Source organism: Tilletiaria anomala (genome assembly GCF_000711695.1).
Source record: "Tilletiaria anomala UBC 951 chromosome Unknown K437scaffold_19, whole genome shotgun sequence".
In the NCBI taxonomy this organism is placed as follows: Eukaryota; Fungi; Basidiomycota; class Exobasidiomycetes; order Georgefischeriales; family Tilletiariaceae; genus Tilletiaria; species Tilletiaria anomala.
The window spans coordinates 180,206-204,635 of NW_013547003.1; the positions used below are offsets into that span (position 1 = coordinate 180,206).

Sequence of the window (24,430 nt, forward strand, 5' to 3'; positions counted from 1 at the left end):
AAGTCGAGCGCATCTCTACCACCCCATCCAAAGCAAGCCTGCGCGAGAATTGCGACCCCCAAGCTGGAGCTGCAGGCGTTGTCATAGTCGTTGAAGGAGGGTGAGAGGGACACAAAAGGCCGCAGACGTGATCCAAAGGCAACCCTCGCCGGCACCGTCTCTGTCTCCTACGATGGCAACCGCGAATGGCGCTGCGATGCCCTCATCCTCTCCGGGCGCAGGCTCGCCCTCATCATCTGTGTCTACCTCGTCCTCATCCCTTCGTGTCACTGTCGAACCAGGGCAGTCCAGCTTCTTTGCCGGAGAGTACTTCCACTGCAAGATCACATTCAGCAACGTCGCCACCCCGCCTGCTCGCTCGCACCAGCAGCTGAGGCAGGAATACGATGATGGAACTTCGACTCCCACTTCAGGGATGACGAGCAGAAGCAGGAGCGGTAGAGGCTCTGGAGCGGGTAAGCTGTACAGAGTCATGAGATACAAATGCAAACATAGTTAGAAGTTTACTTAATAAATCCCTTTCAATCTCTCTGCCTCTCTGTGTACCCCGCTCAGCTTCGCCATCTACTTCGTCCACAACATCGCCTTCGGCATCGGGGACGAGCACGCCGAACAGAAGCACGAGTCGAGGCTCCCAGCATACACGCAAAGCATCGTCGTCTCTACACGTAGCCAATGCGAACACGAATCGCGCGTTCTCGCATGGAAAGAGCCAATCGCTCTACGATGTACGGCCAGTCGATGCGGACAAAGTAGGCGCGGGAGAGCACGCTCGGACCCCGGTGCGGCGCGAGCGCAGAGGCCTTGTCGGCAGAGGCCCTAAACCCGCTGAGCTGCGTTCACAGGCTGGAAACGACGAGGAGGATCATGGGAACGAGCCTGCATCAAGGGGTACGAAGGGAGCTACGAAGGTCTCGCACGGCAAGTCAGTCTCTGTCGCTGTGGCACAGATCAGCAGCAGTGCTAAGCACGGCAGCGAGGATGCAAGAGGAAACTTGCATGGGCTAGGGCTTGGATTGCCAGGGCGCAGAGGTAGTGGCGGCTCGGCTGCGGGCTATCCTGCGTCGCGGAACGCCTCAGGTGCCTCTGAGGCTGGCAGTAGCGACACAGCGCGGACGCCTTCGTCCTCGTACGCAGTAACAGGCGCAGTAGCGCCCCGAGGGGGCGCGCGCCCCGGCTCAGCTGCAGCACCGCTGCAAGCGCCAGAAGTTCATGACGGCCAGACGAAACACAACGCTGATGACTCTTTCGACGAAGAGAACGATGGGGTGCAAAAAGTATCCAAACAGCATCCGCGCGTCTTCAACAACACGGCCGCTAAGGCCAAGTCCCTCGTCTCACGCACTTCTGGGCGCCACCCGCACTCACGCAAGAAGAGCGTCGTGCAGACGCAGGTGGAGGACCTCACCGAGGCGTTCGCACTCGAAATGGGGCTCGAGGCCACACCCGAGGAGTCCAGTGCAGCAGCTTCGCCGGCGATATTAGGCGGAAATGGAGGATTGAATGGTATGACAGAGCACAACTACGATTGCAGCAATGCTCCCGGTACATCCTCTACGGAAGATGGGAATGCAGCCGGCAGCAGGGTCATAGATGTTGGTGATGACTCTTTTGCCTCTGCAACGAGCAAGGCAGGCGGTCCAGGGGGCGTTGCTTCAGGGTTTTATGGTATCGGCAGGAACGACACGATGGAGTCGGTCGTACGTGAAGACCTCTCGGAGCGCCTGGCTTCGAGCGACAAGCGCACAGGCCCTGTTGTGGGAAGAAGAGGTGGCCTGGCGTTGGGCTTGGATCGGAGGCTTAGCAATTCATCCAACAGGAGCATGCTCTCGCCTACCAACCTCTCCATCATCTCAACGCACTTCCCCGCCTCTATGCATCGTTCTGGCTCGGCGGCGGCGGCGGCCGGCTCAGGAGTGGGCGATTCGTCACCGACGATTCCAGCAGCTTCTTCCGCTGCGCCGTCCACCTCGCCTCTCTTCCCGGCACCAGCACACGCAAATGTCGCGCCGGGCTCCGAGGTGCTGCTATGGTCATATGCACAATTCAGCGGGATGTTCTCCATCGACGAGTCGTTAATCAAGCCGTTCGACTTTGAGCTTGTCAAGTACCGCATCGCGCAAGGTACTTTTGTTTCTGCTTCCTCTGCCTCCTCCGGCGGACGCGGCGCTTCGAGCGGTATCGTGGGTCCTGGCGGGCGCAGCGAGCTACAGCTGCAGCGCCAGACCCCATCGGAACGCGGCGGCGCTGCGAGCTCACGTGGGCGGACGATTGGCGGCGGCGAGCTGCTCAGCATTGGGCAGGAGGATGTCGAGGCAGAGCTGCGCATGGGCGATGATACAGGCTCTGCCGGCGGCATCGGTGGCGAGAGTGGCGCCGGGGGGCCCGAAGAGACGGCCGCGGCGATGCGCCGCGCGATCAGCGGTCAAGGCATGGGCAAGAGCTTTGAGGCGGACGGATGGACCGCGTACCTGCGCAACAGGCTCACGCTCGGCAGCGGCGGCGCTGCGGCTAGCGACAACGGCATGATCGGCGGCGCCAGCGGTGGGAGCGGAGGAGCAGGGGGAGGAGGGATGGTAGCGGGACTGCTGAGAAGAGGGCATAAGCACAAGCGCACCGGAAGCACGCTCGTTGATACGAGTCAAAAGGCCCTGCTTGCCAAAGGGATACCCACGTTCAGTACACCACCCAGCATCCTCTGCGTCGACCTGGCACTTGAGCCTGGTCAGAGTCGATCTTGTGAGTTTTGTGAGGTGGTCACGGAGCTCTCCTTGTTGCAACCCGCACCCGGCTCTGAATTTGCACACTATGATTATGCCCCTCAACCACGTTGCAGATCACTTCCGCCTGCCTCTCCCCCCAGACCTGCCGCCATCATACCTGGGTAAAGCGATTTCCTTCACTTATACACTGGCGATCGGCACGAATCGCCTGGATCTCTCCAACGCAACCGTGCGCAGCAGCAGCAGAAAGTCGGCGCAGAAGAGCAGACTTATCCAGATCCCTATCCGCATCTACAATCACGTTGCCGTAAGCGGCGCGCGGCCGTTCTGGGACTTGCTCAACCCGATCGTCTGGGTGCGAGACGGGGCAGTGATCAGCCCTGCTGATGATGAAGCCGAGGGTGAGGATGCCGAGGATGCTCTGGATGCCGCTGCGCCGCCTCCGCCACTGCCATTGCCCGAGCACGTGACGGCAGCGGAAGGAGCGCAAGAGCTCGCCAATCTCAAAAAGAAACGCGACGAATCCTCGCACGTAAACCTCGTTTCCTACGCCAAAGAGCTGCTCGCGTCGTGTGCGACGCCAACTGGGTCCTCCTTCGATGCCAGCTCGGCGCTCACCGACTCGGCACTGCAGCCGGGCGAAACGTCAACAATTGTGACAGCCACGCTACCTGCCCCGCACTTGTCCGCACGCTCGCTAGGGAAAGCGCTCATGCGCCGACGTAGCTCCGTCGTGAGTGCTGCGAGCAGAGCCGGCGCAGAGGAGGACACAATCGACACTTGCATGGAAGCAGTCGAGGTGCTCAGTCGGACGTCCTCCAAAGGTGAGAGGGTGTCTGATCAAGGCGTCTATCCTGCTTCGGTGCTAATAGAATGCCATTTGTCCTTTGCCCAGTCTCCTACGATATTGCGAAAGACGGACAGATCGCAGCTGTTCTGACGCTCGTCAAGTCGAAGTTGCGTCTCGGTGATACCGTCTCAGGGGTGATCACCATCAATCAGAAGACAGCTTATGCGCGCATCATCCGTGTCGCCGTCCACCTCGAGTCGCACGAGGAGATTCAATCGGACATCGCGACGCTTCCGTCGACGCGCAGCCAGAAGCTGACGAAACGCGCCGTTGCCAGTCACCACGATAGCACGCTCGATGCCGGTCAAGTTTCCTTTGCGCTGCCCATCCCAAGCGGCGCAACGCCCGATTTCACGACGAGCGGCGTAAAGCTTTTGTGGACCATCCGCCTTTCCCTTCTTACGCTCACCAGCGTCAAGCCTCCAGCATCGCCAAAGTCGTCCAGTAGAAGCAACATATATAATGGCGGTCCGCACGCACCCATACCTCCACCAGCCCCATCAGCGTCAAAGCGGGCGCTGCCCCCGCCGCATCTCGTCCCAGGCACGCCAGATGGATTCGCTCTGTACCACCAGTCGCTGCGCGCGCTGCCTTCACTGTGCGGGCCTTTACCAAGCTTTACGCCGGACGAGTCGCACCGCAGCTTCCTCAAGCGGAACGGCTATGGCGTTGAGGCGAAGCTCGAGATTGTCGAGTGCTCTGTGCCGCTCGTGGTTCTTCCCAACAGCACCCGGTTCAAGACGGCCTCCGTGCGGTTTGCCGCCTAGGACTCTGACATTTATGCACCCTGGCGATGTACTAAAATGCTGGTCGATGTGGTAATGGATATATTTGCTTGCACGAAATTCAGTACTGTCATCGCTTCATCTGTTCGCGTTGCCGTTTCTTAAAACGATCCATCACCAACTGATCCGTCGCCATTTCTTTCCTGTCTCGCTGTTGTTGTGCTGGTATCGCTTCGCCAGCTGCTTCAAGCCTTGCATTGCGTAGAGCGGTTGCATCTGACGCGACAATCGCTCTTGAGCGCATGACTGAGCAAATATAAAGGGAAGGAATGAGATAAGTCACAAACACGAGCAGGACACCCATGGCCGAACTGAAGAGAGTGCAGAATACGCACACCTTGCTGCTGCAAATGGCTCGTCAGCTGCTTGGTTGTCCTTTTTCGCTCTCGTTAAGCCGTGCCGCTGCTCATAGAGCGTTTTCTTGGCTCGCTCCGTCTCCTCTATATTCTTCAGCTTGGTCTCAATACCAAGATCGTACTCGGGAATGCTAGTCAACATCGCTGCGCTGAGCGTGACATTGCCCTCCTCGTTCTCTGTGATGCGGCTCTTCTGCAGATCCTTGTACTGCTCTGCAATCTTGTACAGCTCGTCTTCAGGGTTCAGGATGGCTTTCCGAACGTCGCTCTCGATCAGCCCGGTCGCAGCAGATTCGGACCCGCCGTGTTGCTCCGCTCTGCGCTTAGCCATCTGCTCTTCGATAAACGCCATCATGTGCTTGTCCACGTCGATTGTACCAGTTTCTCCCTGGAAGTTGCTTTGCCGCAGCATGCGAGGCTTCTTTCCCTCCGGTCCATCTTCATGGTCCGAATCGTCGTCGTCGGCACCGTGCCTGCCGCGCATGACGAGTCCGCCCTGCTGCATCTGTTCTGCCCAGACCTCGTCCTGGGTCTTTGGCCCATCCTTCAGTTTCTTCTTTTTCCGCTTGCGCTCGCCTTCGTTTAACTTTTGCAGTTCTATCCCAGCCACCAGCCGTCTTGTTAATGATCGAAGGGTGAGTAGGTCCGCAACGGAAGTTCTGGCAGCAGAAAGACAGGGGAAATTTGTCAGGAGCCCGGCAGTGAGCGCGAAGAAGCAGGATGCTCACTCTTGAACCTCCTCCCCTGCGTCTGCCGCCGCCACCGCTCCAGCAGCAGCATCTGCAGAGTTTCTAGTTTCACCGTCAGCAGGCGAACCTGTTGCTGCTTCCGCTTCTACCTGCAATGACACCTTGCCAGAGGGGCCTTTGCGATTGCGCCTTTTGAAAAGAGCCTTTGCCGGAATTACCAGGGTGTCGTCGTTGGCGGGCTTGTTCGAAGGTCCTGCTTCGTTGTCAGACATGGTTGCCTGTAGTCGCCCTGCGTATGCGCGTGCTTCCCTTGAACTCTCTCCCGGGAACGAGTCGGATATTGAGCTTCCGCGCGCTAGTTTTACCGTAGACGAGCTCCAGCATCACCACGGTGCAGGCCATTCAATTTTCAATTCACCAACTTCGTAAGGCCGCGGGCGGTGGCAGCAAGCGCGCATGCGGCTGGCTGGCTGGCTAGCTGACCGGGTCCATGACACCTTGCGGGGACTCCCCCTGTCTCCACCCGTCGCGTCTCTCTGCCCACTACCAGGCCCGAGCGCGCTTGAGACGCGTCCTGCGCTGTTCACGCGTTGCTGACATCTTTCCCACCAGACCAATTAACGCAACGATCTCTTCTTTCACCTTGCAACCTGGTACTATTGAGTGCTCTGTTGATGGACCTCTCCAAGTAACGCATCCTGCACAGCAACGCCAGGTCCACCGACAAGTAGTAGCTGTCCTTCTGATCGTTGACTGCGAGCGAAAGTGCCGCCCGGAACGTCGTATCGGATCACCGCTACCTCCACCTTTGAGCCCTTCCGCAACACATCAAGCGACTGCGCTATCCATCCACGATGTCACTGTCCGACCTCTCGCAGGGCTCCGTCGACCAGATGGTCAACCACTTCGACCCCAATAGCAAGCTTGATGGGCCTATCTGCCAGATTCTCAGTATCAAAAAGATCCCTCCGTCTAACCCCGGAAGCGCGGAGCGGTACAGAGTCATCCTCAGCGATGGAGTGCACTACTGTCAAAGTGAGTTGTATGCACGCGATGGGCGAAGGGACGAGCATCATACCAGTGTACTGATTGGAACTTTCTCCTATCCCTTCAGGCATGCTTGCCATGCAGATGAAACACCTGGTCGACAATGGTACCATCACGCGCAATTGCCTCGTTCGTGTCTTGGACTACGCGTCGAACCACGTCCAGTCGCGTCGCATTCTCATCATCCTGAACGTCGAGAAGTTTACCGAGTGTGAATACAGGCTCGGCGCTCCAGCCAACCTTGAAGGCGGTGCTGCCAAGCCTGACGCTGGAGGCGCAGGTCAACAGCCATCCGAGAGCGCCAAACTGGCAGCGCGGCCGCAACCCGAGTCTACAACAAATCAAAAGCCGTCTTTCAGCACCAGCAACTACACCCGCTCCAATGGCTCTGGAGTGCGCAATGCTAGCACTGGAGTAGGAGGCACCAAGTCTAAGCTGCCAGTGTACCCGATCGAAGCCTTGTCGCCTTACCAGAACAAATGGACCATCCGTGCCCGCGTCACATACAAGGGGGACATTAAGCACTATTCAAACGCCAGGGGAGAAGGCAAGCTGTTCTCGGTCAACCTATTGGATGAGAGTGGCGAGATCCGTGCAACAGGGTTCACGGAAACGGTCGACAGGTTCTACAATCTACTCAAAGAGAATGGCGTCTACTACATCAGCAAATGCAAAGTCGTGATCGCCAAGAAGCAGTTCAGCACCCTCAACAACGAGTACGAGCTACAATTCGACAATCATACTGAGATTGAGGAGGTGAGCCTTGTCTTTGCAGCGCTCAAGGGGGAAAGAAAGATGGTAAATCACACTCCCCTCTCACGTCTGTACAGTGCACGGACAATGTCGACGTCCCGTCGGTTTCGTACAACTTTGTGCCACTTGACCAACTCGAGGCAATCGAGCCGAATCAGACATGTGACGTGCTAGGTGTCGTGGAGAAGATCGGCGAGCTTGGCGAGATCATCTCGCGTGCGACACAGAAACCTGTCGCCAAGCGCGAGCTGACGCTGGTGGACTCAAGCGGGATGAGCGTGCGTGTCACGCTGTGGGGCAAGTCGGCCGAGAACTTCCGCACGGACGAAGAAAGACCGATTATCGCATTCAAAGGTGTCAAGGTCGGTGATTTCGGTGGACGCAGTCTAAGCATGCACTCCGGAAGCACAATGCACGTGAATGTTGAAACACCCGAGGCCTACTCACTCAGGGGCTGGTATGAGACCGAGGGCGCCAAGTCCAACTTCAAGAGCTATTTGGGCGGCGGCGCCGGTGCTAGTGCCGGTGGGGGACCTGCTGGCAGCAACCTGGACGAGCGCAAGACCATCTTCCAGGTCCGCGACCAGGAGTTGGGCATGAATGACTCCGACCGGCCAGACTTCTTCAACATGCGCGCAATGGTCGTTTATATCAAGGCTGACAACCTCTACTACACAGCGTGCCCGAGCGACAACTGCAACAAGAAAGTCAACCTCGACGTCGACGGCTGGCGCTGCGAGAAGTGCGATCGCAGCTACGAGGCTCCGCAGCATCGGTACATCCTGACCGCTAACGTCGCGGATCACACGGGTCAGATCTGGATCAGCGGGTTCAACGACGTGGGCGAAGAGTTGATCGGTATGACCGCCGATCAGCTCGATCAGCTCAAGCAGGAGAACGAGAGCGAAAGTGCCGCGGTGCTCAAGCGCGTGTGCGGCAAGAGCTATTTGTTCAACTGCCGCGCGAAGCAGGACACATTCAATGTGAGATTCCGATCGAAATTCCAGTTGCAAGTAGTGCTACTGCGCGCGCAGGCTGACTTTGACCGATCGATGCTGTAATCACAGGACCAGGTGCGCGTGCGCTATACTGTCACGAAGCTCGCGCATACCGATTTCAGAAAGGAGGGGAATCTGCTTGCCGATGCGATTTCCAAACTTCTGTAATGAGCGCGTTTGACGGCCAACATGCAGACGAAAACGAATCATGTGCATATGATCCATTCACTCGGTGTATGGTATGTGAAGTAGGAACAGATTTGCGCGGTGGATGCCCAACACTTGAGCCATGCGAAAGTGTACGGCGAGAAAGAGAATGTGCGACGCTCAAAGTCACCGTGCTGCCACTCAGAGACTCCTGCGAAGCGAGGGAGATACCTGGAAGCAAGCCGGCCGGCTTAAATTGAGGTCCATCCGTTCCCCTCCTCGGAGCTCGAGCGGCACTGGTATACAGTGACGAGCAAGCGCGAAAGAGGTCGAAGGGATGCGGTTGGCTCTTGGTCCTGCGTTACTGCTTCTCCCACATGGGAGGAAGCAGGCCTGCAGCTCTCCTCGGCTGGAGAAAGTAGAGGAGGAGAGCAGCACCCCATGAAGGAAGCGCCCGGGCGAGGACCTTGGGGGTCTGAAAATCGGAAAAGAAAACAGTAAGAGAATGAAAAGCATATTTAAAGGGTGCAGTACGGCTGTGGCCTCCTATTTTCGGTGCAAACTCATCGGAAGTCGGAACAGAGTCGGGTATTTGTGGTCACGTGATATCAAGATGAATGCAACTCCAAAATGACGTCCGTATCGTTCCGCTTTGCTATTCTCGCGATCTCGATTCTCGGCCATCGCTTGTGGCGACGGATGCCGCCGTGGGGCAGAGATGGAGACAGCCGCACTGCCCAATAAAAGAGTGAGTGGAGGAGAGAAATGCGCATGGATGTAGCGACATGCGGGCGTGCTGGCTGTCTGCCGCGTTCTCTCCTTCCGCTATGACGACGAGTTTTCCTTTGTTCCGCCAGATGGCCCACCTTGCTCGTCAGCCCGACAAGAATTGCATGCTTGCAAGAAGCCGCCATGCGTCCAATCCATCCCAGAACCCATTCACCTTACAGCCGCGAGCTCGCACATCCATTGCAAAGCGTTGATCACGTCCATCCCCTTGAGCGACTGTTCCATTAGTCTGAATACGCACCCCGATCGACTGACAAGATGATCGTACAACGCAGCGCCGTCCTCGCCCGGGCGGCACTCAGGTCGCAATTGACTGCAGCACCAGCAACAGGAGCAGCAGCACTGGTGGCGGCGCCAACGCTTGCTGTGCGTCAAAATATGCCCAGATGCCCATCCGTACGCCGCTGGGCATCGAGTTCGTCTTCATCGAGCAGCGGTAGCAGCGACTCACTCTGGGCCATCTCCTCCGTCGTCTTTTTTGGCTCCCTCTTCGTCTACCTCACCTCACCCTCAGTCAAGGGACATGCAAAGGGGCACACCCCAACGCCGCACAAGACCGAAACGTTTGATGCCAACGATGAGACGCTGCACGATCTCAAGAAGACCGAGGACCAAAGTGACACCCATCTGGAGAGCAATAACGTGCGTTTCAGGCTCCATCCTTCGTTGAAGATCGCTTCGAAGTGGGCACATTAACTGAACATGCTTGCGCGATCTCCCATCCCCCCCTCAATCCTGCTTCTCAACCGTGCACAGTTCCTGACCACAGCTGCCCACAGCCCAAACTCGACCGAGGCGCCGACACAGAAGACCGAGGACGCGCCGACAACGAGCGATGCCACCACGTTGAAGACTGGCGTCGCAAACGCGAAGGATAGCGACCACATCAGCGACCCTCAGAACGTCGTCGCTGCCGCCGCGACCGAGAAACATGACAAGGAGGTGGACAGGAAGGGCAATGACGAATAGGTCCTTCACCTCGATCCGTAGGAGCCATTTCTGCGCCAAGAAAAGTGCTCGAAACAAGCTATCGCACGCAAGCAAAATGCACATCTGGGCGGAAACACCTCGAACCATCCACAGTCAGAAATCTTGTCACATTCCATCTCGTCGACCAACAATACATTGAATGAAGGCGCGACGAAGCTTGATCGATACCCTGCTTGCTTGCCTGTTCGATCTTCTGCTTTCGTCGCATTGTTCTTGAACACAATTTCACCCTTCAGAACATTCACAATGACGTTGACACGAGAAAGATTACATATGAATGCGAAGAGGGAGGATCCGATCCATCGCGAAGGTTCGCTCGAGGTTTGAAAACACAGACGAGCAAAGCACGCAGCAGAATTTAGTTCCAGCAATAGCGAGGGGATTATGCATCCGGCTGCGAGGACCTGGGAAACCTGGCGGCCGCTTCCTGCTGTTGCTGCTCGCGCTCGCGCTCTTCCAGCCGAGCTCCCTCCGCTGTGATTCAAAAGGTGCCAGTGTGGTACTGGTTATGGTGATGGCCGCCGGCGCCGGAGCCAGGGTTCGCGTAGTAGCTGGTCAGGCTGCTGCCGCCACCGTGGTGACTGACTTGATGCGACTGCTGGTGATGGTGACTGCCATAGTGCGGCGGCTGCTGTTGCTGCTGGTGCACCTGCTGCGTCAGGGATGGCAAGTGAGGCGACGTCGGCTGGTGCCCGCTGTGGTGCCCGACGCCGGGCAGACGGGGCGGCCCGAGAAGGCTCTGTGCGGCCATCGCGGCATTCGTGGCGCTGCTGTTGGGCTGGAAGTGGTGCATTCCACTGCTGTGGTATTGCGACGTCGACGTTTGCTGCGCCTGCGGCGAGAGAATGGGAGCCTGCTGGCGCTGCTGCTGTTGTGGTTGCTGGTGTTGCTGCTGCTGCGTTCTCTGCTGGTGTTGCTGCACCGCCCGGTCGGCAGTGGCAGTCGCCATCATAGAGACGCGCTCGTCTTCGTCGGAGTCGTCATTCTCATCATCCTCGCCGTATGTACTTGCTTTGGCACCAGTTCCACTATGGGTGAGGCTTGTGTTGGCATCGTCAGCATCTGCAGCGGCAGACTTGCGTGAACGTCGCTTAGTGGTGCCTGCCTCAATGCACTTCCGGCGCACACTGTCGGCAGCCCCTGTGAGAGTATTGCCGTGGATGGCCTTGAACTGCTCAATATCTCCGCCAAGTCTCTCAAGCTCCTGGCAAAGTTGGCGGCGCTGGTAATATACCATCTTCTGGGGGCACTCAGCGATCATCTGCGTCGTCCAATCCTTGAGGGGTGCCCTAAGCGACTCATCGCCAATCGTCCACTGGGACCACACATCCTCGATGGTCGAGACGCGCGGAATGCTAAGGCCAAATTCACTGCCCTCTTCCGCACCATCGGGGTACTTGGAAATGCTGGCTCCAAAGGCCAAAGGAGCAGCAGGCCTGCCTTTGGTCGACGGTGCTGGCTCGCTGATACGTGCACGCTTCGCAGACGACTTGCTGGAAGATCCGCGATTAGGTGATGCCAGGGCGCTGCGCTTGAGGTTTGCAAACGGGTTGGAGGAAGGGCCAGAGCTGGTTCTGTTCGCGTGCATCGCTTCCATGGCGACGGCTGTGATGCGGTGGTGGATTGATTGACGTGTGTCAGTACTAAAATCTCAGATAAGCAATGGGGATCGCCTCGCATAGTCCACTCACTAAGGTCAGAACGCAGCATATTAATAGCAGCCGAAAGTTCGTCTTGCATCCTGTCCATACGATCAGACAAGATTCGCAGCGTGGCCGTGCAGTTGCAAGAGCCTCCCCCTGGGCTCGAGGTGCTCGCGGCACGAGCCTGGAAGAAGCCCTGGAACGCGTGGCTCGCCGATTCGACCATCTGGGGCTTGACACCAGTCGTGCTGCCAGATGCCTTCTGCGCGTCGAGACTATTTCCCTTTGGTGTCGTGCCGCTTGACCAGCTTCCAGCTTCTTTCTGACGCGTGGTACTCGCATCCGCTGACGTGCACGACGACGCACCAGCCGCAGCGCCGCTTGCCTGATCCCCATTCTTGGACGTAGCGTCGCTGGACGTCACGACAGGATTCTTGCGTGGTCTTCCTCGAGGCATCCTGAACGCGGTCCGCCCTTTATCAATCTGTTGGAATGAATGAATGCTGTGGGCTGGGGAGCGTCCTGTGCGGCGAGGGGAAACGGGATATGCTGCTTTTCCGAGGATGGCAATGGTGATGGGGGGAGTAAAATTTTTTAAAAAGGGGGGGTCGTTCTCACTTTATATTGCTTATAATCTCGCGTGATGCCAGCGTGATTTCGGGCGAAAACATCGCCTCCCGGCCCCCGCGATGTAGCTGCCGCGCAGTCATCCGAGTACACGGCGGCGTGGCAAAGCGCGCCGCACTGATTCCCACGCATTTCCCCCCCATCAAGACATGCTGCTAAGCCTGGATATTGCATACATACACACATATAAGGACAGACAAGGCCTTCCACGAGGTGCTCTATTGGTTGCCTTGGTAGTCCTCCAGGACAATCGCGAGCTTCTCCGCGTCTTCTGCAGATCATGCTGAGAGCTGTTGTGTAGTCTCCCAACTAATCGCTCCTTGGCTGCCGAGAGCCCGCGTTGTGCTGTTTGAAATTCTTACCAAAAAGAGAGACGTGGGGAGCGTTGAAAAGCATGGGCTTTCGACTTTCTCTGCCCAAACGGACACGGTTCATACTCCATCGGGCCTGAAACCTGCTACTTGCGACCCTTTGAAGGTCACCCTCTGAATATGCTGAAGGGTCAAGCTGAAGCATGAAGAGGTAGCACAAGGCCATCAGGAGCCCCCAAATATTTCATCATACCCCCTTTCGGCGGCAGTGGGCGCGGCGAATCTGCGAGAATGTCTGGAGCTAGGCCGTCTGGGCACAAAGTCGCCCGGCCAGCAGCGCGATATCGCCCGGGCAAGGCCCCTGTGTTCCCAGCTCAAGGCTCTTCAAGCTCAGCGCGCGCTTCGGTGCCTCTGCTGCAGGCCAAGCAGGATTCTTACGATGATGAAAGTGATTACGGGGAGGAACAGGAGGCTACCCAAAATGTGCCAATCACAGATGTCGTCGCGGGTACCCACGCTCTGCGGTCCCGCTCTTCAAGAGACACGGCAGGTATCGTCATTACACAGGGGCCAAGGATGGACATCAAGCTTAAGCAGCCCTCAGCGAAGGGAGAAGAAATTGAAAGCTCCGAGTATGGTGAGCTGCTTTCATGCCTCCGCGCGGTAAGAAGTTGTCCGCTAATTCGTGGTCCATGCATGCTCTCAGAAACGGACACGGACGAAGACCCTTCAAAGCCGGGACCGATCAAGCCTGTATGCCTCAGGCCAGGTGCATCATCTGTTCTGCCAGAGAAAGATGTAAGAGATCTTTGACTTTTCTCAATAGGCAGACCCTAACCGTGCCGATTTTCACAGAGTTCGTCTGAGCTCGAGACGGATACAGAGGAGGAAGACAGCAGTGAGGACGCCAAGCCACCTCCACTCGTCAAGCCGACTTTTGTGCCAAAGTGGGTGTGTCTATGAATAGTCCGACTTCCCCCTATCTCTGAAAACGTGTGAATCATTTGCAGGCGTCTGCGAGCGACCCTAAACGACGCAGATGGAACGTCTCCGGCTGACGATGAAGCAGTGGAAGCGAAAGCGAAAGCACAGCAAGTCGAACGGCGGAAGTGGGCGCATGAGCTCGCTGCCGAGCGCATCAAAGCCGACTTGGCATCAAAGGAATTCCAGGATGCGCAGCCGGATCTGTCCGACACGGATGGCAAGGACCCCGAAGCCGAGTTCCTAGCGTGGCGCGTGCGAGAATTGCAGCGCATTGCGAGAGCCAAAGAAGCTGAGCGGGCGCGAGAGCAGGAGCAGGAGGAGATTGAGAAGCGCAGGGAGATGCCAGAAGAGCAACGGCTCAAGGAAGACATCGAGCGAGCCAAGAAGAGCAGGGAAGAGAAGCAGAAAGGCGATATGGGATTCATGCAAAAGTATTACCACAAAGGTGCATTCTTCCAAGTGAGTATCGTGTGGAACCCTGCGACTTTCATCTATCCTTCGTACTTACGTACCTTCCGTAACCAGGATATGGACATTCTCAAGCGCAATTACAGCGGCAAGACCGAGTCTGCAGTCGACAAGTCGAGCCTGCCTGCTCTGATGCAAGTCAGGGATTACGGCAAGGCAAGTCGAAGCAAGTGGACGCATCTCGCCGCAGAAGACACAACAAAACGTCAAGAAGACTCGCGGTATCGCCCGCCTGGCTTCGGAGATCGAACCCTTGCAGAAAAATACGGGAATGGTGCAAGCAGTGCCAGCGGGTGTTTTCTCTGCGGAGGGGGACATCTGAAGCGCGACTGTCCCCAGAATGCATCAGGTGGCGACGTACGCAGCTCGACAGGAACAAATAACATTGAGGCTCGAGGCGAAAGGAGCTGGGGAGCGTCTGGCCCCAGCGATCAAGTGCCTGGTCGGCACAGGAGAAGAGATGATGAGCGCGGTCACCATGGCGAGCGATCCAATCATTCAGACCGCGGACCCCCTGGTTCAAGGAGGGACCGACACGAGCATCGGCCGCACACAGATGTGGCAGATAAGAAGCTCATCGGCGACAGGGCTACTGCGGCTGCAGAGATTGACCGGAAAGGAGATCGAGATCGAGAGCGCCGAGAATATCGATGTTGAAATATTTGCTGCACTCTGAACACCTGTATCATTCTACATAGCAGGATCATTCGCATGCGCTCGCATGAATGCATCTATGGTTGCCCAATAGCCCTCAAAGTCATGTCGCCCCATGCCGCAATGCGGTGCGTTCTTCCATCGTCTCAGCTGAAGTGGCGAATGTTCCATCGTGCCCACACGCTTTGACGCATCTCCGCCTTCCGCAGGGTCCATTTGCACCACTTCCGGCTCCGGCAGGTTGCGGATTTTCGCACAGTCTTTCGCGTGCAGCTCTACAGCTTCGTGCGCTATGAGCCGATCCGCTTTGGAGAAGAGGTACAAGCGCGGGACGAAGCCGTTCGACATCTGCGTTTGAACTCCCACTTGCCCGGGCCACGTCCACTTGCTCGGCTCATTGAGTCGCCAGCGAAGAGTGGTGGATCGCGTTGGAGAGCCAGTGATCCATTTGACGAACAAGAAGGCCTTCATGAAAAGGTAGACAGCGGTACGGTACATCCAGTACACAGCAGCCGACTTCTTCTGGAATGCCATAGCAAACGCTGTGCTTGTACTCTTGGCCGTGCTGATGCCCGGTGATGAGTCTATGATGTGCAGCCTTGGCGCAGGGACGGGCGTTTTGGAGGAGCTCAGGTGTTCGAGCAGGAGACTGAAATTTGTGCTACCGCCATCGCTAAAGGAATGGATGAACAAACCACTAGGCAATGCTTCTGCTGGCGATGCCAAGGTAGTTGTCGAACCGGTTATACTGGCTGCTTCGTCCCTTTCAATTAGCGTCATGGTTGAATCACCTGGACCCGTTGTCTCCGTAGCTTGCTTCTCCGAATTGGGTGACTTTTCAATAGTCTCTTTCTCGAGTCTGCCAATCTCAGACCGGAGCGAGGACCCATGATCCTGCGCTTCGGCTTCTGCCTTGATCAGATCGGCAAGCCGCTTCGTCATGGCTTCCTTGTCCTTTCTGCTGGCCATGAAGAGCGCTGCAGTCGAGAGTTTGACAATGACTGTAGATTGTGGAAAACGTTCGATCCACGGTTGTGCATACTTGCTGACAAGACGGGCAGGGGCGTCCATCCAGCCAAAGAGCAGGACTACCTTAGGAGGCGCAACATCAGAAGCGATCGCCGCATTCGATTTTATTCTTGCTCTAGGCTCAGGTCGGTAGATTAGCAGGCTGCGATTTACTTCTTGGAGAGGTGCAATAGCGCTCTTATCCTTCTCTGAAACCGCCTTCTTTACAGACGTCAAAGCTTCGACTGCTTCCTCAGGAGCCAACATGGTGTGAATGACTGTCGGCTGTGACCGGAATGGAACGATGCGGGTGCCGCAGGTGTAAAAATTATTTGCGCTGCCTGAAAGTCGCGAGACAGACGTGCTTGAAGTGGAAATCGCTGTAAGTGAGTTGAGATCAACCTCATCCAAGTCGAGTAAGAATGTCCAGACTCCAGCCCTGAGCAATACGTTCTATGACTGCAAGCATCATATCTCACAAGGCTCTGGTTGGCGTCGTTGCAGTTCATTGACATTCCCGTTGCGTTTGACATTAGAGTCCTTTGGGAAATTCAGGATCCCGTGGGATCTTTCCCAGCGGATCTCGTTCCCGAAGAATTTTCCCGTTCCTGCAACCAAAGTGCTTCCTGCTTTCCCATTTCCGTTTGGAAATCCAGTTGATATCCCCGCTGCTAGGAGGCGAAAGTGGGAGATTCCCCGAAACTCTAATCCCAAATGAAAACTCTAGTCTTCGACATATGACGGACTGTGCGTCAGACATTTCGATTGGGGAGCCACCCGAAGCGGCGGAGCCGCTTCGGGCTCTCAACAACTCTTGGCAAATGAGGTATCCGCGCATTCCGGTAGGCCGGTAGGTCCCTTCGGTCCGAGAGCGTGAGCTCCTTCTTTCTACAACCTACATCTTACAAATTACACCACTCAGAGTGAATGTTGTCAAGGTGTAACAGTGTGTGAAAAAGGGCCTAAAAACAAAGCTTGCGAAGTGGGGGCATGACGGGAATCACCGCGAGGTGCGAAGCCCTAATGCAGCTGACACAGTGACGTTCGAGCGCTGAACGCCGAACATGGAACGCTGACTGCTGCAGCCTACCCTTGAGATTTGGTGACCAATCGGTCCTCGACGTGGCCCTGTCAGCTCTGGCATTTGACCCAATGAATGAGTGCAAGAGGATGATTCGAACGAATACATTCTGGGCTGGGTATTCCGACACGAGTCAAAGCAGTTTGATGGGTGTCACAAGACGTGCCAAGAAAGGTTTCAAACAAGGACATCATAGGCGGTTGCTTCAAGGCAGCAGCAGGCCTCCAATCGTTAAGCCCAAGCGAGCACGTCCATCAACCGATAAGCCTTACGACCTCATCGTGCCATTCTTCGCAATTTTTCTGTGGCACATTGAGGAAGAAAGGCGGCAATTTGCCTCCCTGCTGCTCAATCTGTCTTGTGTCGACGCCGATGCGCAGCCAAGCATCGTGGGCGCGCTGCACCGCGTCTGCCGCTTGGGCGTTCTTTCTGGTTTGTCTATCTTGCGCCTTCACGCGGCCCAAGAAGAAATTCGAGATTTTGGATGGTTTGTTCGAAAGCTTGTTACTGTACTAAGCATGTGACATGTTGCACGTGGTCAGTGGTCAGCAGGAGGAACGGGTGCATGCTTTCACTTTTCATCAAGAGCTCACCTCCTCAATCCATGCTTGCTGAGCACGTCGATAGTCTGGAGGCGCCAATACAAGCCCCATTTGCCTGTCCATAATTCTTGGTGAGCCTGCATTGCTGCTTCCGCCTCGCGGAGGTTGTTGCGGCGAAGGACGCGAATCCGCGTAGAGTTGACCCGGATACCATGGCTGCGCTTGGTAAGCTGGCAAGTCTTCAATAATCAACCGTGGACTGTGAAAAAAACAAGCTCGTGCATTCTCATGCGGCCGCGTAGACCTTGAAGGTTGCAACTGCGGTTGTTCTATGAGCGCCTCGTAGTCGGATATGTCAGTGGGGTTCCAGTTGGGCGGCAGCGGGCGAGCGGCCTGGGCAACGCTTTGAAGAGCAAAGAGCATGTTGACCAGGGTCAGATGGGGTGTGTCACGTATACGGGGCAGTGAAGCTGACGAAAGGCCAGTGTTGGCGGCCAACGAAAGAGCAAGCTTCTTATATCTCGTTGAGACGCAGCTATCAAGTACGTCCCTCCGGACTGATAACCTCTTTGAGACGGCATACTGGGAGATGTGCTGGTGACACACGCGGACCAGTCACGTTGCTTCTTGGCTGAAGGTAGGCGGGCATCGAACGAAACAGTTTTCACCGCTGCCTCGCTTTTAGGTTGATGAGCGCGTGATGGGGTTTCCTGTGTGAGAAACACAATGTTGCCGATAATATATTAGCATGGCGAGTGGATTGCCTTCCGTCCTTCAGAAAAATAGCACAAGATGAAACAAACGAAACCGGGCACGAGTTACCGAGCGTATTGCAGAGTCGGGACCAATAAGCTTGCCAAAGTGTAGAGTGAGCGTGAGGATTGTAAAGCATTGTGTATACTCGATGCGGCAGGTGGATATGGGCCGTGCCTCAATGCTGTGTCGAGTATGGACCACTTTGTGGATCGCCCAAAGGAGTTCTCATTTGTTCCGCTTTCCTATATGCTCGTTCAAAGAGAGCTGGCACAATGACGACGCGTGGATGAGAGCGGCTCGGCAAGTTGGGACAGAATTTAACAGCTATGAGCTTTTCTGCCTCTCTCTAAGGCTGTCGATGAAGTGCGAGCGGTGAGCTGGTGAGCTGGCGAGCCCGCAGCAGCACAGGCACGCAGCGCCTATTGGTGGCTGGTGAACACGGTACACCCAGTCACCTCTCTGCGCATCTCATACCCCATGAGGTGGTAGTCGCCCTTTGTCAGCGTGATACGAGCCAGCATCACCAAAGGGCCCTTGATGATTACACAGCGATCGCTGGCGATTCTTTGCCATCGGATTTTTGCATAGATTGCATCCTTGCGGTCTAAATCAGCAAGTGATGGTGGGAGGAGGTGCGAGAGCGACGAGTCGATTGTACATGGATCTACCAGGCGCGCCAAACCAAGCGGACCCGCATGATCTTTCAGAAATTACATTCAACATGACGCACACGCACAATCTGAACGCAAGGCGATTTTCCACAGGAGCATTGAGGCTCAACCATTGATGGTGGTCTATGCTGGTAACTGCTGCTGCCGCAGTCGCTGGAGCTACCTGGTTTCGTCTCGCCTCGCCTCGCATAGCATCTCACATCTCCTAGTTTCTGGATTCTGGGCGTATTATCATCAACAGGCGCTAACATTCCCGCTCCATTACATGCTTGACATGTGTTCCTGATAAATCATGTCGACGCCGAACGTCGTAGAAACAGCCATACCCTAAAGACCAGAGCCCAAAAGGGTAAGGAGTAAATGGCTATATGCACACAGCAAAGGCGATGGGCACTCATTATCCGGTAAAACCAGTGCACTATTACGCTACTCTTGTGTGTAGCGACGTTGTTAGAGGAGCAAAATCCAAATTTGTGCCTTATTCCCTATGCTAATGTGCTCGTGCTTCCGCAGCCGTTCAAACAGCTGAGGCTTGAATCTCACATCTCGAAATGAAGACTGTTGGCGCACGTCACATTCGACAACAGACAAGGACGCTCTGTTTTAGCGTTGCATCTGAGGGGCTCAGTTCCCCGCAAGTGGTCAGTATATACCACATTAAGGTACAAATCATTCGCCATGGTGGGCTTACTGTGACGCTGGCAGTTCGTCACCGTGGGCGGAGGATGTAGCGGGTAGTGACTTTCGTGAACTCTCCTGGAGGGGATGTCTGTTCGTTGTTCTCTCTTTCTCACACACACACACTGTGGCACTGATAGTCTTGCTCCACCAGAAGAGCACCCACGTCCTCGTAGCTCGCTGTCGCTTCTTCATGCTTCACGGCTCGTTGGTGGCAGCGGCTGACTACCGTTCACACTTGCACACCATCATGTTTTAATGGTGGTAGATCCACCGGCTCGTCACAGTCCCTCTGCAACTTGCTGGTGGCGACGGCTGCTGAATCCCTGGCCGCCAATTTCCTTCACTTGCATACGCCTCCATCAAGTGCTAGCCCCTCACTTCCTCAAACCACCACTACAGCTTCCGCTAGGTTCTCTACCGTTCAACGTCCCAGCTGTGCCCTTGCCGTCGCCAACCTGCCGCTTCTCACCTCCGCCGCTTCTAGCAAGTGCGACGAGTCGTTGGCCAAGCGCCCCGACAACCCTCAGTTAGCCACCTTCACGGGCGGCAACAGCACCGCCTTCTGCCAGTCGTGGAAGTGCGGTGCGTTGCATGGACCGTAGATGATGCTTTCATATCATCGACATATGTGATGGCCTTCCTGCTTTTTGTAAATCTTCAGCCTGCGTCAATACCCCCCCCCAACTCAGCTCTCTGCTTCCAGTCCAGCTACTGCCAGCCAGGTCCGTTTGCCACTGTGATACATTCCTCGAAACACGCTGAAATAACTGTTACCCTTTCAACATCGCAGGTCTCATGCGGCCGATATTCAGGCGACTTCTCCGGCAAGAACATCAACACCGAGACTTGCGCCTGTTGCATGTTCGCTGGCGGCACGACCAGTCGTCTGAGGCCTAGCCGATGCGAAGGGGTGCGCCTCACCGACATCCCCGAATGGTACTCTGTGAGAAGCACCTCGTGCTGACTGCTTTCTATCCTGCGGATTTCATTCTAACACAAGCCCATGCCTAGACTGGCGCTACTATTAACTAATAAACCCCCTGCGAACGCCATTACTTGTCATGGCTCCGTAGAGCACGATTGATCAGATGAATGCTTCTTGTACGGTCCCCCAGACTACGGCATGATTTTAACAATCAAAAGCAATGCAGTCTGCAATTCGATATAAAATGAGAAAATGAACGCACGCTTGACTCGCCCACGTGTCCTTCGCAAGGCCAAATGCACAGTTGCGTGCCTGACTGCGGGTTCCAGTGTTCTGCCATGGGGTGTCTCAGGCTGTCGCTGTGGGCGAGCAGAATCATACCATACACTGTGCCGTTCGTTGCCGTCATCAGGCACCCGATGGCATCCTAAAAGCTAGATGGCTGCCAAAGAAACGCGTCCCAAACCAGGACCATGCCCGCTGAATCGCCGCCCGCATGTGCCGTCGGCATTTCGTTGTCTGGCTGGCTGGAAGCGGGCACATGTGTCGGGCACGGCGGAGATCTACCGCCACTAGTGTTGTTGACTTTATTGTCTGGTTGTGTATGTACTTTTCGTTGACGCTCTACGGGCTGAAAAATGCATGCTGGGCGCAGAGCATGCTGGCTAATCGTGGGGACATCGATGTGTAATGGTGAGAGTCTGTTGGCGATTGCGCTCTGTATCTGACTGGACATGGGAGGGACTGGTCTGTTTGAAGGAGTCTGCAATCTGGGGGCCCTTCGAGGCTCTGAACCCTCGACTCTGGTGGGAGACTGATGAAGATATCCGTGACACCCGTTCGAGCCTCCCCTCTCTCGGGGGGTAGGCAGGCACTGGCACGCTCTCCGGTGTTTGGTTTGCCAGGTTTATCCGTTTTGGCTAGCAAGCCACCGTGAGAGCAACATCGCTGTTCCGCCGACCCGCCGGATCACCCGAAAACAGCAAGCGAACATGAAGTCTGCTCTGCCGGGGCAGTGTGCCTAAACACGTCAGAGGAGCCAAGGTGAAGTTTTCAGGTTGGTCGGTTGATGTGGTCGTCCTCCGTTACTCGCCTCTGTGGGACTTTGGATCTCGCAAGAGGGCATGTGGCCTGCTCTGAACACACTTTTGCTAAATGAGTAGTCTGGTGTATCCTCATAGGCTCTATCTCGCTCTCTCATTGTCCAGGTCACCAAGTGGGAAAGTGATGGGGATTAGCGTCATGGACGGTGTCCGATGTCGTGGGGCGGCTAAATCGCACGTGTGTGTCACATTTATACCCATAATGAATATGACTTGCTGGAGCTTTGGTCGTTGTGTATAAATATATGCAGGTCATCGCAAGCTCCCAGGAAGTTTGCCCCTCTTCGCCTTCGCGCTTCACCTCTTGCCTCACCCGCTCTCCTGCTCTCTCACTGCACCATATCCCCCTCGCACACCCCTCCTCACCTTTTCATCTCCATGAACTTCTTCACATCCACCTTGGCCGTCATCAACCTGGCGTTGCTCGTCTCGGCCGCGCCGAACAAGAGTGAAGAGGCCTTAACCAAGCGGGTCGACAACCGCCAGCTCGTCAGCTTCCAGGGTGGCGACGGCGCCGCTTTCTGCAAGGCGTGGAAGTGCGGTACGTGTCCAAGCTGCGCAGGATGCGGCGCTGCATTGTCTCTGTTTCGAAAGAGTGCCGTGGGCTGACACGCCCTTCTGCCCCTTCTTTTCTGTTGCGCCCAGCTTGCGTCAACTACGAGCCAACCAACACCGCCCTTTACTTCCAAGCCACATACTGCCAGCCAGGCGACTTCTCGGGCAAGAACACCAATACTGAGGCTCGCGTCTACTGCACCTTTACTGACGGTACGACTCAGACCCAGGTCGTCAAGCATGTGAGTGTGCGAGCGGCCCCAACGCGGAGCGGTTCACTTGAGGGCGCTGCGGACTGACGTCGTCCCCTTTGCTGATCATCCAACAGATCGCTGCTGAGACCGGTGCTACCCTCGTCAACTGAAATTAAATCACCTACTATAACAGCTGTTTCTCTCGCTGGCAGCGGCTCTGTAGAGCCTATTCGGCGTAGATGGACTTTTTCGCCATTCTTCAAGTCTTGGATATTTCTGTAGCCACCACACATCAATTGTTTTGCAGAATGACATTGTATTGAACTGCAAAAGTATCTCGCGTCCCTGCCTTCGTGCATCCCTCTGCGCAAGCGCAGATTCGCCATCCCTTTGCTGGACCCTCATGAGTCGATTTTATGGAGGCAATGAGAGCAGAAAAAAGTAGGACAGAGTATAGAGACTGCCAAAGCTAACAGCGGCTCATTGGACATTTTTGCCAAGAGTGGCCAGATGTTGGTCATTGAAGCCGCTGCCCACACCATTGGCAGAGTCATGCGTTGCCAGGAAAGCATCGTTGATCCCCTCTTTGAGGCTTGAAATACTGCTCGCCAAACTGCCGTTGAGATCTCCGCTTGCCGCGCGCGAGCGCACCTTCTGCCGTCGTGCCTGCACACCTTGTCGGAGCTTGTTCAGCGCAGAGACTGTCGTTTCCCAGTTGATACAGGCGTCAGTGACCGACTGGCCGTACTTGAGATCTTGGGGCCCAGAAGGTGGGATGGATTGCTTGCCTGGAAGGCAGAAAGGGAAACGTCAACTTCGCATCGACGCCAACATGCCTTCCACCATTGCCAAGCCAACACTCACCCTCGACGAGGTTGCTCTCGAGCATGACGCCAACAATGTTGTCACCGGTCTCTCCTTCTGAGAGCTGCTGTACCAAGCTGTCGACGACCTTGGTTTGATTCTCGTGCTTCTTCTCACTGTTACCGTGCGAGCAATCGACCATGACCTTGGTCCGCAGCCCAGCTTTCTTGAGCCTCCCGCTGACATCCTTGATGTGCTGCGGCGAGTAATTCGGCCCGCTGTTGGCGCCGCGAAGAATGACATGACAGGCATCATTGCCCTTGGTCTCAACGATACCCGAGATTCCTTGTTTCGTGACGGACAGGAAGACGTGCGGGGACGAGGCGGCTTTAATGGCGTCCACTGCGATGTCGATCGACCCGTCTGTCCCGTTCTTGAAGCCGACAGACATCGAGAGGCCCGACGTCAGCTCGCGATGTACTTGAGACTCTGTCGTCCGAGCTCCAATGGCACCCCAGCTAATTAGATCAGCTGTATACTGCGGTGAAATGGTGTCGAGGAACTCGGTGCCTGCCGGAAGGCCCATATTTGCGACCTCGAGCAGCAAGCCACGGGCAAGCTTGAGACCCTTGTTGATCTGGTAGCTCCCATTGAGGTTCGGGTCATTGATGAGACCCTTCCACCCGACTGTTGTTCGAGGTTTCTCAAAGTAGACTCGCATGACAATGTGAAGGTCTTGCGTCGCTTCGTCAGCGTAGCTCTTCAAACGTGCGGCGTACTCGAGACCAGCCTTGACATCGTGCACCGAGCAGGGACCAACGATTACAACAAGTCTGTCATCATCACCCTTGATGATATCCTCTGTTGCACGTCGCCCTTTGAGGATGGTTTGCGCTGCTGTCATGGTGAGTGGATATTCCTCGACCAAAATCTGCGGCGGGATCAAAGGCCGGACCACCTTGATCCTGCGGTCGTCGAGCTCATTGAGCGCATCCTTGAATGCAATCGGCGTCGAAGTCATCTTGCCTGGCCGAACTCTGAATTCAGCCGTGTGAAAGCGATCACTGTTGTTCAGCTCTAGTCCTTGGAAGGGTTCCAAAGGCAACTTCGTTGGAAAGGTATGCAAGCGGATCATCTTATAGCAAGAACTTCGCCTGTGGGAGAGGCAGTCAGTGTGTCGCACCAAGCAGTCTTTGGCTAGGACTCTCTCTCATGAGTCTTTCGTCTTTTGGCCGCAGTTCCGCTCATAATCAGCAGTGCGCTTCGTCACTACCCTGGGATACAAGAATCAGATAC

General features: G+C 55.8%; 11 protein-coding genes across 11 annotated transcripts; 6 read left to right on the forward strand and 5 right to left on the reverse strand.

Moving 5' to 3' along the window:
* Positions 1-28: 28 nt before the first annotated feature.
* Positions 29-4,411, forward strand: K437DRAFT_273139 (Rgp1-domain-containing protein). Its single transcript, XM_013389081.1, has 4 exons — positions 29-455; positions 556-2,739; positions 2,837-3,547; positions 3,619-4,411. Exons 1-4 carry the CDS (start codon positions 173-175, stop codon positions 4,338-4,340), a joined length of 3,900 nt encoding a protein of 1,299 aa, XP_013244535.1. The 5' UTR covers positions 29-172; the 3' UTR covers positions 4,341-4,411.
* K437DRAFT_293618 (uncharacterized protein) lies at positions 4,263-5,675 on the reverse strand. The gene is made up of 4 exons (XM_013389082.1): positions 5,531-5,675; positions 5,443-5,505; positions 4,694-5,373; positions 4,263-4,604 (listed from the first exon to the last, which is right to left on the reverse strand). Exons 3-4 carry the CDS (start codon positions 5,217-5,219, stop codon positions 4,429-4,431), a joined length of 702 nt encoding a protein of 233 aa, XP_013244536.1. The 5' UTR covers positions 5,220-5,373; positions 5,443-5,505; positions 5,531-5,675; the 3' UTR covers positions 4,263-4,428.
* Positions 5,676-6,045: 370 nt separating this feature from the next.
* On the forward strand, positions 6,046-8,812 carry K437DRAFT_290269 (replication factor-a protein). The gene is made up of 4 exons (XM_013389083.1): positions 6,046-6,438; positions 6,518-7,206; positions 7,281-8,186; positions 8,271-8,812. Exons 1-4 carry the CDS (start codon positions 6,258-6,260, stop codon positions 8,367-8,369), a joined length of 1,875 nt encoding a protein of 624 aa, XP_013244537.1. The 5' UTR covers positions 6,046-6,257; the 3' UTR covers positions 8,370-8,812.
* Positions 8,813-9,515: 703 nt separating this feature from the next.
* Positions 9,516-10,106, forward strand: K437DRAFT_261963 (uncharacterized protein; the record flags this gene model as incomplete). Its single annotated transcript, XM_013389084.1, has 2 exons — positions 9,516-9,779; positions 9,894-10,106. The coding sequence occupies 2 exons, from the start codon at positions 9,516-9,518 to the stop codon at positions 10,104-10,106; spliced, it is 477 nt and encodes a 158-aa protein (XP_013244538.1).
* A 305-nt stretch (positions 10,107-10,411) lies between these two features.
* K437DRAFT_67083 (uncharacterized protein) lies at positions 10,412-12,333 on the reverse strand. Its single transcript, XM_013389085.1, has 2 exons — positions 11,819-12,333; positions 10,412-11,732 (listed from the first exon to the last, which is right to left on the reverse strand). The coding sequence occupies exons 1-2, from the start codon at positions 12,225-12,227 to the stop codon at positions 10,609-10,611; spliced, it is 1,533 nt and encodes a 510-aa protein (XP_013244539.1). The 5' UTR covers positions 12,228-12,333; the 3' UTR covers positions 10,412-10,608.
* Positions 12,334-12,610: 277 nt separating this feature from the next.
* K437DRAFT_255133 (uncharacterized protein) lies at positions 12,611-14,878 on the forward strand. The gene is made up of 5 exons (XM_013389086.1): positions 12,611-13,345; positions 13,415-13,506; positions 13,564-13,655; positions 13,719-14,151; positions 14,218-14,878. The coding sequence occupies exons 1-5, from the start codon at positions 13,000-13,002 to the stop codon at positions 14,815-14,817; spliced, it is 1,563 nt and encodes a 520-aa protein (XP_013244540.1). The 5' UTR covers positions 12,611-12,999; the 3' UTR covers positions 14,818-14,878.
* K437DRAFT_273145 (uncharacterized protein) lies at positions 14,809-16,378 on the reverse strand. The gene has a single exon (XM_013389087.1). The coding sequence runs from the start codon at positions 16,087-16,089 to the stop codon at positions 14,851-14,853; it is 1,239 nt and encodes a 412-aa protein (XP_013244541.1). The 5' UTR covers positions 16,090-16,378; the 3' UTR covers positions 14,809-14,850.
* A 538-nt stretch (positions 16,379-16,916) lies between these two features.
* On the reverse strand, positions 16,917-18,069 carry K437DRAFT_67198 (uncharacterized protein). Its single transcript, XM_013389088.1, has 2 exons — positions 17,497-18,069; positions 16,917-17,415 (listed from the first exon to the last, which is right to left on the reverse strand). The coding sequence occupies exons 1-2, from the start codon at positions 17,866-17,868 to the stop codon at positions 17,158-17,160; spliced, it is 630 nt and encodes a 209-aa protein (XP_013244542.1). The 5' UTR covers positions 17,869-18,069; the 3' UTR covers positions 16,917-17,157.
* A 1,481-nt stretch (positions 18,070-19,550) lies between these two features.
* K437DRAFT_261967 (uncharacterized protein) lies at positions 19,551-20,450 on the forward strand (the record flags this gene model as incomplete). The annotated part of the gene is made up of 4 exons (XM_013389089.1): positions 19,551-19,553; positions 19,838-20,135; positions 20,243-20,275; positions 20,344-20,450. 4 exons carry the CDS (start codon positions 19,551-19,553, stop codon positions 20,448-20,450), a joined length of 441 nt encoding a protein of 146 aa, XP_013244543.1.
* A 1,482-nt stretch (positions 20,451-21,932) lies between these two features.
* K437DRAFT_255137 (uncharacterized protein) lies at positions 21,933-22,693 on the forward strand. Its single transcript, XM_013389090.1, has 3 exons — positions 21,933-22,122; positions 22,227-22,378; positions 22,465-22,693. Exons 1-3 carry the CDS (start codon positions 21,960-21,962, stop codon positions 22,498-22,500), a joined length of 351 nt encoding a protein of 116 aa, XP_013244544.1. The 5' UTR covers positions 21,933-21,959; the 3' UTR covers positions 22,501-22,693.
* A 117-nt stretch (positions 22,694-22,810) lies between these two features.
* K437DRAFT_221931 (putative 3-deoxy-D-arabino-heptulosonate 7-phosphate synthase isoenzyme) lies at positions 22,811-24,155 on the reverse strand (the record flags this gene model as incomplete). Its single annotated transcript, XM_013389091.1, has 2 exons — positions 22,811-23,118; positions 23,195-24,155. 2 exons carry the CDS (start codon positions 24,153-24,155, stop codon positions 22,811-22,813), a joined length of 1,269 nt encoding a protein of 422 aa, XP_013244545.1.
* Positions 24,156-24,430: the final 275 nt, after the last annotated feature.

Coding starts and splice junctions, on each gene's coding strand:
- K437DRAFT_273139 (XM_013389081.1), top strand. CDS start 173: ATGGCAACCGCGAATGGCGCTGCGATGCCCTCATCCTCTCCGGGCGCA. Junction 456..555: donor CGGTAGAGGCTCTGGAGCGG/GTAAGCTGTACA, acceptor TACCCCGCTCAG/CTTCGCCATCTACTTCGTCC. Junction 3,548..3,618: donor CAGTCGGACGTCCTCCAAAG/GTGAGAGGGTGT, acceptor TCCTTTGCCCAG/TCTCCTACGATATTGCGAAA.
- K437DRAFT_293618 (XM_013389082.1), bottom strand. CDS start 5,219: ATGCAGCAGGGCGGACTCGTCATGCGCGGCAGGCACGGTGCCGACGAC. Junction 4,605..4,693: donor GCCATTTGCAGCAGCAAGGT/GTGCGTATTCTG, acceptor ATATTTGCTCAG/TCATGCGCTCAAGAGCGATT.
- K437DRAFT_290269 (XM_013389083.1), top strand. CDS start 6,258: ATGTCACTGTCCGACCTCTCGCAGGGCTCCGTCGACCAGATGGTCAAC. Junction 6,439..6,517: donor TGGAGTGCACTACTGTCAAA/GTGAGTTGTATG, acceptor CTATCCCTTCAG/GCATGCTTGCCATGCAGATG. Junction 8,187..8,270: donor CGAAGCAGGACACATTCAAT/GTGAGATTCCGA, acceptor CTGTAATCACAG/GACCAGGTGCGCGTGCGCTA.
- K437DRAFT_67083 (XM_013389085.1), bottom strand. CDS start 12,227: ATGCCTCGAGGAAGACCACGCAAGAATCCTGTCGTGACGTCCAGCGAC. Junction 11,733..11,818: donor TATGCTGCGTTCTGACCTTA/GTGAGTGGACTA, acceptor ACCGCATCACAG/CCGTCGCCATGGAAGCGATG.
- K437DRAFT_255133 (XM_013389086.1), top strand. CDS start 13,000: ATGTCTGGAGCTAGGCCGTCTGGGCACAAAGTCGCCCGGCCAGCAGCG. Junction 13,507..13,563: donor CTGTTCTGCCAGAGAAAGAT/GTAAGAGATCTT, acceptor CGATTTTCACAG/AGTTCGTCTGAGCTCGAGAC. Junction 14,152..14,217: donor ACAAAGGTGCATTCTTCCAA/GTGAGTATCGTG, acceptor TTCCGTAACCAG/GATATGGACATTCTCAAGCG.
- K437DRAFT_273145 (XM_013389087.1), bottom strand. CDS start 16,089: ATGTTGGCTCCTGAGGAAGCAGTCGAAGCTTTGACGTCTGTAAAGAAG.
- K437DRAFT_67198 (XM_013389088.1), bottom strand. CDS start 17,868: ATGCTCTTTGCTCTTCAAAGCGTTGCCCAGGCCGCTCGCCCGCTGCCG. Junction 17,416..17,496: donor AGCAAGCATGGATTGAGGAG/GTGAGCTCTTGA, acceptor TCACATGCTTAG/TACAGTAACAAGCTTTCGAA.
- K437DRAFT_255137 (XM_013389090.1), top strand. CDS start 21,960: ATGAACTTCTTCACATCCACCTTGGCCGTCATCAACCTGGCGTTGCTC. Junction 22,123..22,226: donor CTGCAAGGCGTGGAAGTGCG/GTACGTGTCCAA, acceptor TGTTGCGCCCAG/CTTGCGTCAACTACGAGCCA. Junction 22,379..22,464: donor AGACCCAGGTCGTCAAGCAT/GTGAGTGTGCGA, acceptor ATCATCCAACAG/ATCGCTGCTGAGACCGGTGC.